We start from the raw sequence: 15707 nt of genomic DNA on the forward strand, positions 1-15707 counted from the left end.
ACCCAATAATTGTATATCCGAAAATTGTATATCATTTGAACCCAATAATTGTATATCATTAATCCCCATTATCATTTGAACCCAATAATTGTATATCCGAAAATTAACACTAAAATTCCACAAAATTACATCACAAACTAAATTTGAGTTTGGATCCCCTCCTCATTTGGAAATCTCTACTGGAATTGAAAACCCCAAAAATTTAAAGTTTCCTTCAATGAAATAGGAGCCTCTCATTTTCAGACTTCTATGGCGTTTGCTCAAATTAGCCACTACCCTTTCAACAAAAAAATAGTTATTTTTCAAATGGCCCCCACTTTATGACAAACTTCCCGCGTAACCCCCTATTTTATCGAAAATATCCAGATGGTCTCCTTTTTTCGTTACCGTCAAATGTCCGTTAACTCTCTCTTCCATCTCATCACCTCTCTCTGCCACGTCATCCCTCTCGCCACCTCATCATCTTCTCTCATAAGGTCGTTGACCGACCAAAATTTCCGACGATCTTAATACTTAAAAAAATTTCTCTTTCTCTTCTCCTTCCTTTTTCTTCCTCTCTCTTCTTTTCTTCTTTCTCTTCCTCTCATTTTCTCTCTCCCCCTCTCATTTTCTCTCTCTTTTCACTTTTTCTCTCTATTCTGGTTGGCGAAGGGGAGAGCCCTTCGCCAGCCATCGGTCTGGGAAAAACCCAGACCAACGATCTGGGAAAACCCAGATCTCGAAGGTCTGGGTTACCCAGACCGACGGCCGGCGAAGGGCTCTCCCCTTCGTCGGCCAGAATAGAGAGAGTGAGAAGATAGATGAAGAAAGAGAAAGTGATAGGGGGATTGAGAAAAAGGAGATGATGAGAGAGAAGAGAAGAAGAGGGAGGAAGAAGAAGGAAGGAGAAGAGAGAAATAAATTATTATTATTTTTTTAAGTATGAAGGTCTTCTGCCGGTTGACGACCTTATCGGAGAAGATGATGAGGTGGCGAGAGGGATGACGTGGCAGAGAGAGGTGATGAGATGAAGGAGCGAGAGTTAACGAATATTTGACGGTAACGACAAAAGGGGATCATCTGAGTATTTTCGATAAAGTAAGGGACCACGCGGGAAGCTGGTCATAAAATAGGGGCCATTTAGGAAATAACCTAAAAAAATTAGCCCCACACAACATCCTTATCCCCTTAGTAATTTTATAATATTATATTCCCCATTTTCTTTTGACCCAAGCAAAGATGCAACCCAAAACACATTAAAACTCTCTCTTTTTTTTTTTTTTTTTGTTGAACTCACTAAAACTCTCTCAACAAAATAAAAAAACACTAAAACTACAAATTTGATCAATTTAGTAGGTAGGGTGCAACCCAGCTAGTTCTCTTGATTTGTGATCCAAAAAAAATTTATCCCTACTTGCTTGAAAACATTATTTACAAAAATAAGGTATGTCTAAAGTACTGAAATTTAGTTTTTTTTTTCAAATTAGTCTTCTCAACATTCATTTCATTAACCTATCCTATTTTTAGGTTTCTAGAATCCATTTTGAATTCATATAGCTCAAATGCTTATACTATATTTGTTGATTTGTTGGGGTTTTGGGCTTTTGGCAAGTGTTTAGATGGAAACTAACCTGCTTGTTTTATAAGCTAAGATAAATATACGATGTAACTTTAATGAGGGGTCCCTTGTTTAGCATAGCTTGAGAATTGAGCAATTCTTAAGTTGGGTACAAGTTTGTTTTGGAAAAGATTACTATATTTATATAAGAAAAAGACAGTTTTATTCATTTAGAATTTTGGATTATTCGTACCTAAGTAGCAAAAAGGTTGTTTCGACAACAACAACAACAAAAAAAAGTAGCAAAAAGTTTATTTGATACTTCAGTGTTGAGTGGCCATTGGAAAATATAAATTTGCATTAGGAGATACCTTGCTTATGAGATTTTTATATTGCTCCTAATTTGGTCAATTAACATAATTTATCCTCCTTATGTTATATTTTAGATCAAGGGCAAAATTTGTGTTAGTAAAAGTCTGTGTGGCTCGAAATTGGATTAGTCAATTAAATTTCAAATTTGTTTGAGGATGTGTGCACAGCTTACCCCTCATCACTGATTGGTAATTGAGTTTACCCCCCCAATAATGAGTAATTGAGTTTATCCCCTTAGATTTATTATTTTTGACAAAAACACAAAAGTTGTGTTTGGTGTACGTGAAATAAATGTGACTACCAAGAACAATTTTCCTTCAATATGATTCCTCTTATTCCGCCTTACTTTTATTGTTTGATTTGGTCGGTAATAAGATTAGTAAAGATAGATTTTGGTTGTAATTTGTGATTTTATCATCCCATGCCAAACATGTCCTTAGTAGTTTTGCTAAAAATACTAAATTCAAGGGGGTAAGCTCGATTACTAATTACTGAAGGCGGTAAACTCAATTACTGGTTAGTTTTGAGGGGGTAAGCTCAAAAAACCCTATTTCAAACTAGTCTAGTAGTTTATGTCTATTAGGTATAGGTTGGTTGTCTTCCTAATGATTTTTAAAGGTCAGTGATTTGGAGGAGCAAAGACTTCGTAAGAAAATAGTCAACTTTAGTTGATCAATATATTTTCTAATGAGAAATTTGGTCAAAACTCTACAAATTTTTTGTTTTAGTGAAAAATGATCAGTCAATTTCCTTAGTCTTCGGCTCTTTACGTATTTTTTTTTAACTTGCAACAACTCTGCGACAACTTTGCAACACTTTGCGACAACTTTGCAACACCTTGCGTTAGCTTTGCAACACTTTGCGACAGCTTTCCAACACATTGCGACAACTTAGCAACAACTTTGCAATACTTTGCGACAACTTTACAACACCTTGCAACAGCTTTGCAACATCTTTGCAAAAAATATTGGGTTTTTAACCAAACAAAATACAAATATTTAGATTTTTAACAAAAAAAATATGAATTTTGGGGTTTTAACAAAAACAATATAACTCGTCTTTTTAACTTATCGGAAACTGTTGTTGTCGACGACCTTAATTGTTTTTTCAAAGATTTCTCTATCATCTCTCCTTTTTCTATCACCAAATTCGATCACCGCCACCATCATTTGCCTATTTCTCTCTCTTTTCCTCACTGTGTCTACCTCTCTCTTTATCGTTATTTCTTTCTCCCATTGCATATCTCTCGCGTTCACTGCCTCACTATGTCACTTTCACTCACCGTGCATCGCTCTCTTACTCTCGTTCTTTCTCATTGTATCTCGTTCTCCGTCTCGCTGAATCAGACGCTCCGTAAACCCTAATCTTTGAGGAGGGTTTGGAGAAACCTTCCTCTCGGTTTCAGACTGCGTGTCTGCACGACCAAGATATGTTTTATGGTCGACCGACCACAAGATTTAAACACCACATCTCATGGCCCAGTCGACCGCGAAAAGTTTGTGGTTGATCGACCACGAAACCCTCCTCGAAGTCTGATTTAAGCGAAGGGAACACTTCCTTTCGTCGGAACTGTGTATGAGAGAAAAAACGATAAACTATAAGAGAAAGAGATAGGCAGTGAGAGAGGAGAGGAAGAAGAAAAAAAGATGAGAGAAATGGCGGCCGGAATTGGCTATCGGAGTTGAAGAAGAAGAAGAAATTTTTTAGTTCCTCTGAAAGGATTTTGGTATAGGAAGAGCATTTTTTAGCAAAGGCAGTGCATTAGATAGGGAGAACACTCTTTTTAGAATAGAGAAGGATAAGCATTTTTTTTTAAATATCTCAAATTTATACTTTGGTCCCTCCCATCAAACTATTTTGGACCAAAAGAGAGAAGAGAGTATCATCCTATTCGAGTAAAAACCTTCGAGAGTGAAAAGAGAATTTTATTCGACCTAAAACCTTCGATCAAATCAAAGAGAGAGAAGAGAGATAAACATCCTGAAAAGGAGAAAAGCCCTCAATCTGTTTGATTCTATCAAAAAAAGAGATATAGAGATAGAAACCTAAACCCTAGATGACTAACACAACACTCATCTCCATAGAAAGTTTGTAATTCTTGTTATTGCTTAATTTCTCCATAGATTTTTAAGTATCAATATTGCAATGAAGAATACAAACAAGGATGTAACTCGAAACTAAGACTATAGTGATGGTAAATTTTGCAAGTTTTTTAATACTAAGGGTGATGTTGATAGTAGTGACGATATTAGGATTTTGGTTGTTTATGTGAGAGAACAAGTGAATAAAATATTAGATTTATTATTAATTTTTATCCAAGTCCTCCTATTTTGGCACTATTTATTAAATGATCCTTATAACGCCCTCCTTAAATTAATTTGGTAAAGGAAGAGCAAATACATAACTTGACCTTTTTAACGCACTGCCTTTACTAAATATTGCTCTTCCTATACCAAAAGCCCTCTGAAAATTTATTTCGTCGGAGAATCTTCTAGATCTCACATTTTCTTTTTAAATTTTCTATCCCGAAAAACATTCTTACTTCCCGAAATCATTATCTTTCTATAAGTTTTACACTTGCCGTTTGAAACTTCAATAGTTGAAGTTGTATCCTTCGTGATACTATTCAGTACACTAGTAATATAGACAATACAAATTAAATGATAGACAATATTTTTGTCGATATATGCTATCGAATAGTTTCAACAAAAAAATCTATCCAATGTTATTATTTGTTAAGTTTGTGGTATTATAATTTTTTTTTTTTTTTTTTTTGTTAAACTTGTGGTATTATAATTGGAACTAGTTTTTTCTTTGGCAAATATTTCAAACTTTTTTTTTTGTGTTAAGGAAGCAAATATTTCAAACTAGCAACCAATTAAAAGAAGGGAACTAGTTCAACAAAAAAAAAAAATTAAAAGAAGGGAAGCAAAATAATGAGAAGCCAAACAATCACATTCACACACGAAGAAATGGGTACAACTTATTCATATATTTCATCAATAACAAGTTTTAACTCTGACTTGAACAATAAAAAACAGACAACTGCTGAAATATATTTAGAATCCAATGGTTCGGAAAATCTGACAGTTGCAGGAATACCAGCTACCCGTATTCACCGGTCAGCTGCCCATCAATTTCGAACTCCAAGAGAGTTTTTCATTCAGATTCATACTTCACACTATCCCACTAAAAAAAAAAGCCTAATTCAATTTTGAGAACCCACAAAATAAGACCAACCATCTATTTTAGCCTCCAATTTGTCCAACATACTATTTTAACCCCCATAATCAATTTCAATTTTTCTTTCCCAGACAACTACTAGTATCCTTTTGTTTACTTGTGTTCTATCTACCTATCTTTCTATCTGTCTAATTATTTATTTTTTCTCTCTCTCCCTCCCTCTCTTTCTTTTTCTTCAATTTTTCTCTCTGTCTCTTTTATTTGATTCTTTCTAGTTTCTTCTCATCTTCCTCTAACAATTTCTTCGAATTTGATATTTTTCGGTGACTTTCCCTCTTCGAAATTTAGATAAAAAACTTCACCAATACACGACCCTAAGAAGAACAAAACAACAATCAATGTTCGGAACAAATTGAACATGAAATCTATACCGTCTATATTCCGCCTCTCATCTACTGGTACGAAAATAATGATTAAAGCAACATAGCTATTTGATGAATACAAACGAAAGATTTTTGAGAAAGATAGTGCAATAACTTATCGCGAATAATGCGACAAATGTAGAGGTGTAATAAATGGCTTAAGATGTGTATTTATTTCTTCCTTGACAAAGTCTCTCTGTAACGACATTATTTTTTCGATGAAATTTTGAAGATAACCGAACTAAAGATAAATACTTATTCGTTAAGTGATGTTAAAATGTTAAAACTTAGATTTACGTGTCAGTTTTAGATATGTTGCCAATACCTCGTCTAGATTCGATTCATGTTACTTTAGAGAAAAACGAATGAGAGAAAAACAAAAAAGGAAATAATTATAAAGGGAAGTAATATTGGAAATAAAAGTTGAAGCTAACTTTGAGACAACGGGATCGCTAGCTAGGGGTCAGAATGGCTTCTTGGATAAAATATGGGGGCCAAAATGTCTTGTTAGTTATCTTTGGGGGGCCAAAATAGAATTAACCCCTCAAGAAATACATAAGAGTGATTAGCCTTCCCATCAACGATCAAACGCCACTACCACTGCCTCTCTGCAGGAAGGTGGCGCACGATACGGTGGTGGTGGTGCTCCTCCTCTGATTTTTGGATTACACTCTTTTTCTAGAGAAAGAAAGAGATGGGTCAAGGAGTAAGTTGTAGAACAAATTCTGAAGATGGGTTCTTCAATGCAGTTCAAGTAGGTGATTTGGAGACTGTTCAATTTCTCTTACAGAAAAACCCAAGTTTATTGAATCAACCTACTAGCTGTGATAAACTTTCTGCACTTCATATTGCTGCTGCAAATGGGCAGATCGAGGTAAAGATTTTGAACTTCTGTTGTTAAGTTTTAGTAGTTGTTTTGGGTAGATTTTGGATTTATCATTAATGGGTTTATGATGATTTGTGGGTTTTGATTGTTGGTAGGTTCTTTCTTTGATTTTGGGTCGCTCTGTTAATCCAGATATATTGAATCGTCACAAACAAGTAAGGTTTTTGGTGATGTTTGAAAAGAAATGAAGTAATTGTAATTGATTTTTGTTAATTTTGATTTTCTAATGTTTTCTGGTTTGATTGGTTTAGACTCCACTTATGTTAGCTTCAATGCATGGAAAGATCTCTTGTGTACAACTTCTTCTTCAAGCTGGGGCAAATGTTAGTGAACATCTCTCTCTCTCTCTATTTTGTTCAAAATGATGTGATTTTCTCATTTGGGTCTGATTCTGATTGAAATTTTGTTTAGATTTTGATGTTTGATTCACTGAATGGAAGAACTTGCTTGCACTATGCTGCATATTATGGTCATTTTGAGTGCTTACAAGCTATTCTATCAGCTGCCCAATCGACTCCAGTTGCAGATTCTTGGTGAGTATCTTGTTTAATTACTGTTTCATATCATATAAAGATGTAATTGAGTTATGAATATAATTTGTTACTGATTTGGGGTTGTACTAAAAGGGGATTTGCGAGATTTGTGAATGTTAGAGATGGTAAAGGAGCAACTCCATTGCATTTAGCAGCGCGTCAAAAACGGTCAGATTGTGTTCATCTTTTGTTGGACAGTGGGGCACTTGTCTGTGCTACCGCCGGTGGATATGGGTAATAGTTACTAAACCTAGTCCTTGGCATATATGTGTGTGTGTGTGTCTGTTTATGGTATTATCTTCGAAATTGAAAAAGCGCCGATCCAAATTGCAGCTTCCCAGGGAGTACACCGCTTCATTTGGCAGCTCGTTGCGGATCTATGGATTGCATTCGGGAGTTACTAGCTTGGGGAGCAGATCGGCTTCAAAGAGACGCCTCTGGGTAAGACTCTTGTTTCATATATCAAATGCATTATCAACCTTTTCTCTAAAAGCTCTGAGTAGACTCAGATTCATGACCGAAACTGGAATGCTTAGAGTCTAGTCTAGCTTTTACTTCTAATTTTTATTGTAGAAATTTAACTATGGAGAAGGTTTAAAGGCCATTCAAGCAGTTTTCTCAATTCTAGATATATACATTTGGAGCCAGTTTTATCCACTTGATTGTTTTGATTCTGTTCTTAACTCACATTTAATGAAGTCTAGGAGCCAATGTAAGAAGTTGAGATATGACAGGGAAATCGAACTAAACTGTACGCAGTTCCCACACTTCTGTGTTTCTTTTTAGAAACTTCTTGCAGGGACGAACTATTGATTATGTTCCTAGTTTCGGTTGAGGTTTCCTCGTTGATTGATATACAGAATGTTTCGGGTACGTGCAGGAGAATACCCTATACGGTCGCAGTCAAGTATAAACACGGAGCATGTGCAGCACTACTCAACCCATTATCAGCCGAGCCTCTTGTTTGGCCTTCACCATTAAAGCTCATTAATGGGCTGAACGCGGAGGCCAAGATTCTACTTGAGAGAGCTCTCATGGAAGCTAACAGGGAGAGGGAGAAGAATATCCTGAAAGGAACACCATACTCGCTTCCATCCCCGTCAAATTCCGATCTTTTGGTAGATGACTGTATATCCGAGGTAATTCCTCATCCTAAACCCTTTGAACGTACTACAAAAGAACTCAATTTCTTAATTCCTAAGCTTGTCTGAAGTATGAGTTAGATTTTATGGTCTAATCCTTCATGAAGAATTGGAATTCTCGATTGAGCACGTTGGTGTTCTTAATTGCCAGAGTACTCTAACGTGTGGTAGAGAACGTGCAACCATTGGGCCAATTACGGGTGGCCGTTGCATTCTGATACCATAAGTTTGTGGGCTTGCAATTCAAAACCAATTTGAAATCATTTGGATAGACACTAAATATTATATTGTTAGTCATGAGACTTTCATGGTCAATGTGGGACTCTTCTCACACAAATATTTCTTCCGTGCAGGTTAGCGAAGCTGAACTATGTTGCATATGCTTTGATCAAGTCTGCACCATCGAGGTCCAAGGTTGCGGTCATCAAATGTGTGCACATTGTACATTAGCAATATGCTGCCATAACAAGCCCAACCCTAAAACCACAAGCCTTCCAGCCCTAGTCTGCCCCTTTTGCCGAAGCAAGATTTCCGAATTGGTAGTTGCGAAGACAAAAAATGGCGATGAAATTGACACTGATCCCAACTCCTTAAAGACAACAAAGTCAAAGAAGTCATGTAACTTGAGTGAGGGAAGCAGCAGCTTTATGGGCATATCGTTCAGTAAAATCGGCATTTGTGATGGAAAAATTGCCTCAGAGACGAGTGATTCTGTTGACAAGTCTTGATTATATGGAAATTGTTCATGAATTCGGCTATGGATTCTTAGAACCCCATCCTGGGGTAGAGTATATATAAAATATAGGAAAGGAGATGAAGATTGATTCCTAATAAGAAAAAAAAAGTGGTATGTCCATGTTTGAGGGTTGATAATAGTACTGGTTTGTGCCTTTGTGGGTCTTAAAAATCTCATAATTTCACCATGTCACTTGTCATTATTATAATTTAGCAGTATCTTGGCTCGTCTATTTTTTTTATGCAATATCGTGTTAGCCTTTAGTTCATTCTGAAATAACAGGGTGGTGAAATTATATTACTAAGAATATAATCCGCAGTATAATATGGAGGATTATAAATCGACCAAGAATAAGTTACGTCGTTATTAAGTGTGTTGCTATTGTTGGCTTCTCTTTGTGTGTGTGAATGAGGTGGCTTAGCACATTTTCATTTCTTCTTCGATGGTTGATATGATCGGTCTGATTCTTCATGGTATGAGTTGCACATACTGCGCTTCCTGAACACCTATTTTGACTGTAATAGCTTCAGTTCTAAGGTTGGATTTGCTTGAAGTGGAACCTCCTAAAAAGTACCTCCTGCCGATCGGGCAATGACTGATGTTGCTCCTCCTAAAAACTTCCTAAAAAGTACCATCAGTCAGGGGTTGTCATTACATAATGTCCCCGCCACTTACTAAGCTTGAGCATACACATAGCCCGGACTCCTGACACTTATGCGGGTGATGTGGGATTATCAATTCTGACACTTACGCGGGTGATGTGGGACTATCAATTCAAATCCTTATATGCAAGTTTCATGTAATATATCCTGTTGTGAAGGGGGTCATCTGATCCACCACCATAGTCAATCTAGAGATAGAGGATTGCGATTTTCGGTGATATCATTCTGACCAGAATAGGGAAAGAGGCGGGTGAGTGAATGTCATGTGTTGCGGGAATGTCTTAAAATGTCTAGGAGACATTTGTCTAGGAATGTCCTTGTTAGTCCACCCCTAACTGATACTAAAATTTTACCCCCTTGGTCATTGGACTAACCTGTTTCTTTGTGTGGGTAAAAGTTCTCCTCCTCCCGACTGCAATCAAACAGTACATTTCAATCTAATTTGGTTTGGTATGCAACTCCATTCCAATCTAATTTTCTTCTGTCTTTTATACCATCTTTCTGATTATCTTGCTGTCTTATTTTAGTTCAATCTGTCTTTGATTTTTTAGCACTTATAAGTGCTAAGGTGACTGATTTGCAGGAGGCGATTCACATTCGAAGTAAGTACCCTGAATCTTTATGCTTTTATGTTGTTGATGTGTGATAAAAGTCTTATTAGAAGATTCAATAATGGCTACTAGCACCGCACTTCTTTTCTGGCCAAATATCATGTTGATTAGCTACATATTGGATTGTATAAATGCACACTTATACCTAACTAAGCGCGACATCATTATCTAACCATAACTGGGTAACGGATAATTGCACGAATTGTTTGACTCCAACCGGTAAAGCTCCTTTCAGTCTAGAACGCGAAGGAGAGTTGAAGTTATTCTTTTATGGTATCAGGAAATAGAGGGAGTTCATTTTGCTACGAATATTAACCGAGTATGAAACCTCTATCGCACCTCTTCTAGAGTAGAGATTCCATCCATTGAGGAATTCGCTCCTTCCTCTACGTTGACTGTTTTTTCATCTTATCGTAGCCTTTGAACTTTAGTACCTATAAACTCTACCATGATCATACACATTCCCTTACTTAGAAGAAGCATGTTCTACCAATTATGAAATCTTAAAACTTGTCAAGTTTGTTGATAAATCTGGTGAACATTCTCTTAACTCATAACTGATCCCTCTATTACTGCTATTGTTCTTCTTCCGCCTAGAGTGGGTATAGTGACCAAACTATCTTGAGTTGGAAAAGTTTTCCCTCTCCGAATAAGTTCTTTCTCAGTCTCATTCTTTTCCTACTTCATTCCTTTTTTGTTCAATCAACAAACGGAATACTTATCTTATACTAGAAAGCTTCCTCTCTGGTTGAGAAGGGAAAGGAGAATTTTACACTTCCACTGTATTTTATAACATGAGCGAAATGGTAGGGATTCTTACTCTCACTTTCCCATGCATTGGTAGGTGTAGGACAAGGGTTTGCTATTGTATTCTACTGAAATGTCTTACAACATGCACGGCTATAATATAATCTCTCGGGTTAAGTGAGATAGCTTCTAAAAAACATGAAATTGCTGCAACTAAAATATATATCTCCTATGAAATTGACCACACTTTGGTTCTACTTCAATTAACTTTTCGTAGTTATTTTGCTATATGTTACCACCACAGCGATGAGAGTTGCTCATCTGATTTCTTATAATACTATTTGGGCTGTGACACATTTTTATTGGGATTTTTTGAAATGTCAGCATACTTTAAGGGTATGACTCCGTGTCTTGAAGACTTGAACCCTTAACCTAGAGGGTGGAAACCAACTTGGTAAGCAGTCCAACCAAAGGTTGTTGACCATTTTTATTGGGATTTATAGTCTGCATTTCGTGATATGGCTGCAAAACTAAAAGTAGTTGGGAAATTTTACTATAGAATCCGTAATATGTTAATGTCATTTGCTTTCCGGATCATATTAGACGTCCACTGTGCATGTATAAAAGCTACTGATTGTTTTGGTAGTTGATTTCTGAGAATCTTATCTGATTTATTTTAGTTTCATTTATGGAAATAACCTGCAACTTTTTATTCTAAATTCTGATATGAATAAGTGTTTATGTGCAGCCAAAAAGTACCATCCTTGACAGCGTCTCACTCTTCCCCTCAATCCTGGCTCCAAAGAAAGGCCTGTTGTCCTCAATGCTGAGAACAGAATTCGTGACTATTGTGATGAAGACAAGGATAAGTTAACTGTGGTATTCAAGGATCTGGGTCCACAGGTTTCTTACCGCACTCTTTTCTTCGGGGAATATGTCGGCCCTCTCATTATCTACCCTATATTTTACTACTTCCCTGTCTATCAATTCTTGGGGTAATAAGAAGAACGCAGAATTATCCCGGTCCAGACCTATGCCATGTATTACTGGTGCTTCCACTACTTAAAACGTATTTTAGAAACTTTCTTTGTTCACAGGTTCAGTCATGCAACTTCACCGGTCTCGAATGTGTTTAGGAACTCTGCTTATTATTGGACATTTGGTGCCTACATTGCTTACTATGTAAATCACCCACTATATGCACTTTTTGTTGAAAAGATGTTTACTTTTCTCAGTCATACACCAAACACATACACACCCGAACACTCGAAGATATGAAGGTTTTCTCATCTTCTTGAAAAGGCGGATAGATATCTTTAGTTCAAATCCTATGTATTTTTTTAATGAAGTAATGAGTCAAGAACTCAATTAGGAATCAGACCTTAGAACGTTCAAAATTTCAAACATTCAAGATGGAGGAAACAGTGGATGGACTATTTCGCAGTGTCCTGTTATTGACTTATTTCATTCGATATTTCCCTTTTAAAGTAGAGTAATAGGCCATTCTTCATTTTATGTATGTCAGATATCGGTCACTTTTCTATAATGGGTGTGAGGCCCTCGACGTATGTATCTGACAATTGACTCTTTGAGCTGCAGTTATTTGATGGGAAGGAGGGAAGACCAAAGTATCATCGGCGATGGGTTATTCTTCCACCATTCTTCTGAAAAAAGTCGAAAGCGTCGCTACAAAATTCAGAATCAAACTAAGATTCCAAAATCCCCAGCCCAGAGGTTGATTCAGACCTGTTTCCTTATGCAAATATTTATCATGTCTATGATATTCTCAGATATTTTAACCAGGTCAGATTCCTAGGCACTGAAGAAAATTTAAAGCTTCTGTGATTTTTTGTTTTTATCACAATGGGTTGAAGGATATGGTGAATTATATCATTTGGTGGGTAACTTGGAATAAAAATCATTCATAATCTTTTTTGAATAGCATCAATTTTTCTTCATATCTGATGGGCTGAATTACAGGGATTTATGAGACCTAATAATTTGAGAAGAAGAGAGAGGTGGGGTCAAGAGTACATCCTTGGCCCAGACAAATCTGGCACACTAAACTCATCACAACCATGAAACATTGAGCACTTGAAAGTAAATTATTAAGTAGGGTAAAGTAACAAACCATGGTTAATGAATTTACATAATAGTAGACAGGAAAAGCTAACAATTGAAAGAATTGTTGGGTTTATATAATCAAATTACTGGGTTTAGTTCGTCTTTGTGGCCCATGACCAAAGAACACACATTTATATGACTGGCATTGAAAGAAGCCATTTCGATATATATATGCTAATGTGGGGGGGCTTCCATCAACGTTTAAACAACATGGAATCCTGTCACAGTTGTAACGTATTGCCATATAGAAAAAATGTCGAACAAAATAGTGTTGGAATCGGAGCCGATTTTGGATCGGTTAAAGTCGTCAAACTCAGAAAAGAAGCACACCATTGCGTTCGTCTCGTCGAGCTCTTAAGTTTAGACTCAAGAATCACTCAAATCCGATTCCGGATGAATGAGATATTCAAGTTTGAAGTTTGATCGATTTTTTGGTTAATTTAGGGACTAAATCGCAATAAGGAAAAGTTGGTTTGGGGGCCATTTACGCAAAGAGAACACGTCCAGATCGAACGGCACGCGTTCACTCCGCGCAAATGCACCAGATCCAACGGATCACATTAAGCCCGTGTCGGGCACGAGGTGGGATCATCCCGAAACCCCATCCAACGGTGGATCTCCTTCAATTTCGGTATAGTTTCGGAACAAGTCCATTAGATCTAACGGAGGGCGTTTTCTCCGCGCTTTTGAGCGAGATCTGATGGTCCAAATCTCAACCGACACGAACTGTAGGGAATGAAGTGATGCGTCACTTTATTTTTCAACAGATGCGTCCCTAAAACCCAACAGAAGTGTCCCTTATGAATGCATCTATTCGAAACCTATTTATAGGACCCAAATCAACTCCAAATTTGAATCCGTTTTTTCCAGAGTGTCAAGCATTGTTAGAAGATCATATTAGAGTATCTAAGAGAAAGATTTAGCAGAGTTTTCAAGGAGTTTCATAAGCAAGAAGTTTGGTCCATTTGCATTAAGTCAGAGGTTAGTATACTTTCAAGTTCGACTGCTTTCTGATCGAAGTACCATTGAATCGAAAGGTTAATCGTTGTATCCTAGGAGACAAACGCCGGTAACTGTTTGGTACTATACAGGGCGTCAATTGTCTTAAGGAAAGAGGAATACCTCGCCTCGATTAAAAAAAAAAAAAATTATTCTTCTTCTTATCCTCCGATTTTTCTTTTTCTTTTTAGTCTATCTGATTTCTTAATCAAAGACATTCTGATTTTCCAAATCAGAAGTGTGTTGATTTTTTAAAGTAATAAATCAGTAAACACAGAAGGATACAATTCCTCTTTCCGATCTTAAATCGATAATGAGATTCGACTACGAATCATCTGTTCTGGATAACAGACATTATCGGTTAGAAATACGAAAGATATTGAGTTGTTTTATTCCTTAGTTTTTCTCCATTAATTTGGAAAGAAAGTGTTTTTGATTGATTTACAAATAAAATCAAAGTAGTAACCAGTTTCACCAGTGATCCGGTTAGAGACTCGTTGAGTCAACTCGTTGAATCGGTACACCGAAACCAACAAATAGTTGTAAGGTCAAATAATGGAAAAAAACAATTCTTATAGCCTATAGTTGCAAGGGCAAATAATGGTGAAAACAACTTCTATAGCCTGTTTTTTATTAGGTTAAAAATGATTAGCAGTGGGTTACAGGGTTTGAAATCAGACGGTTATAATGTTTCATGAATCATGATGTACTTTTGTATTATCTTTTCATGATGTATCAATGTCTTGCAATGACCATCGTAGTCTATACTAAAATAAATAGCTATATGGTGGCGTTAAATAACAATTTTTTGTGTGATGATAATTGTGAAGGACTATTATAGAAGTTAAATGCATGTTATTTATGTTATTATTGTTTTATTTAAACACTCAAATCAATATTAATCTCCATATCATAAATTTCATAAAATTAGATGGTAAAATGACACTAAAAAGATGAATAGAAATCTTCCATGAAAAGAAAGCAATAAGAAGAGAAAAGGCTATATAGGATACTAAACTTGTAACTTTTCATGAGTATAGCTTTCATGAGAAGCAAAAGATCATCAATCACAACAATATCAGATCTTGAGTTCCCATTTCCCAACAAAAGGGGAAAAAAACAACAACTTAATCTAATCCAAACATTACTTTATCTAGTAGAGAATGTTTTTATGTTAATTGTTTGCTAACTACTTTGGAACAAAACAATGGAGGATGTTTCTCTTTCTTGGAACATTTGTTTATTTAACACAAATCTGCAATTTAACTTTTATTTAAGGAAAGAATGATCCAATGAAACTAAGCCCATCACTTTTGTTTGGTTTTTAGCCAATGGATTAAGATTACCTTGGATGTTAGGGTTTAAAAGTCATTGGATTTAGCTAATAGGTCCGCGTGCGTTTGTTGACCTAAAATAAATCAAAATTAGTTATTCAGATAAATTAGATATTACGAGTCAGACAAAACAAACAACCTGTCACTCTGATTCAAGTTAATTCAGATATCGAGTCAGATTTCAAATGTGATTAACTAAAAAAGATGAACACTACTTTTGTGTATTATTTTGATGAAATTATACTGATCTTGATTAAAAAGGAACATACACTATTTTGATGAAATTATACTGATCTTGATTAAAAAGGAACATACTAAGTCTTTAATCTTTAGACCCAAATCTTTTCTTTATCCAAGCAGCATATAAGGCCTTGACTGCAAAAGAACTATATATATATGTATCTTAATAAGCTTTTCTT

The 15707-nt window shown here is 36.0% G+C and overlaps 1 protein-coding gene and 1 pseudogene across 2 annotated transcripts; both read left to right on the forward strand.

Moving 5' to 3' along the window:
- Positions 1–5939: 5939 nt before the first annotated feature.
- Positions 5940–9041, forward strand: LOC147550319 (putative E3 ubiquitin-protein ligase XBAT31). The gene is made up of 8 exons (XM_086670898.1): positions 5940–6388; positions 6496–6555; positions 6652–6723; positions 6812–6933; positions 7027–7167; positions 7267–7374; positions 7814–8072; positions 8429–9041. Exons 1-8 carry the CDS (start codon positions 6209–6211, stop codon positions 8801–8803), a joined length of 1317 nt encoding a protein of 438 aa, XP_086527024.1. The 5' UTR covers positions 5940–6208; the 3' UTR covers positions 8804–9041.
- Positions 9042–9996: 955 nt separating this feature from the next.
- On the forward strand, positions 9997–12109 carry LOC147550320 (very-long-chain enoyl-CoA reductase pseudogene; annotated as a pseudogene). Its single transcript, XR_015237441.1, has 2 exons — positions 9997–10075; positions 11580–12109. The product of XR_015237441.1 is annotated as a very-long-chain enoyl-CoA reductase pseudogene (transcript).
- The last annotated feature ends 3598 nt before the right edge of the window (positions 12110–15707 follow it).

Source organism: Eschscholzia californica, unplaced genomic scaffold, assembly GCF_041429995.1.
Source record: "Eschscholzia californica isolate CP2 unplaced genomic scaffold, dmEscCali1.0.p SCAF_3, whole genome shotgun sequence".
In the NCBI taxonomy this organism is placed as follows: Eukaryota; Viridiplantae; Streptophyta; class Magnoliopsida; order Ranunculales; family Papaveraceae; genus Eschscholzia; species Eschscholzia californica.

What these genes read in the sequence shown, in the direction of transcription:
- LOC147550319 (XM_086670898.1), top strand. Translation starts at nt 6,209, where the DNA reads ATGGGTCAAGGAGTAAGTTGTAGAACAAATTCTGAAGATGGGTTCTTC. An exon ending in CTTCAAAGAGACGCCTCTGG is followed by an intron (nt 7,375 to 7,813) that starts GTAAGACTCTTG and finishes GGGTACGTGCAG; the next exon opens with GAGAATACCCTATACGGTCG. An exon ending in TAGATGACTGTATATCCGAG is followed by an intron (nt 8,073 to 8,428) that starts GTAATTCCTCAT and finishes TCTTCCGTGCAG; the next exon opens with GTTAGCGAAGCTGAACTATG.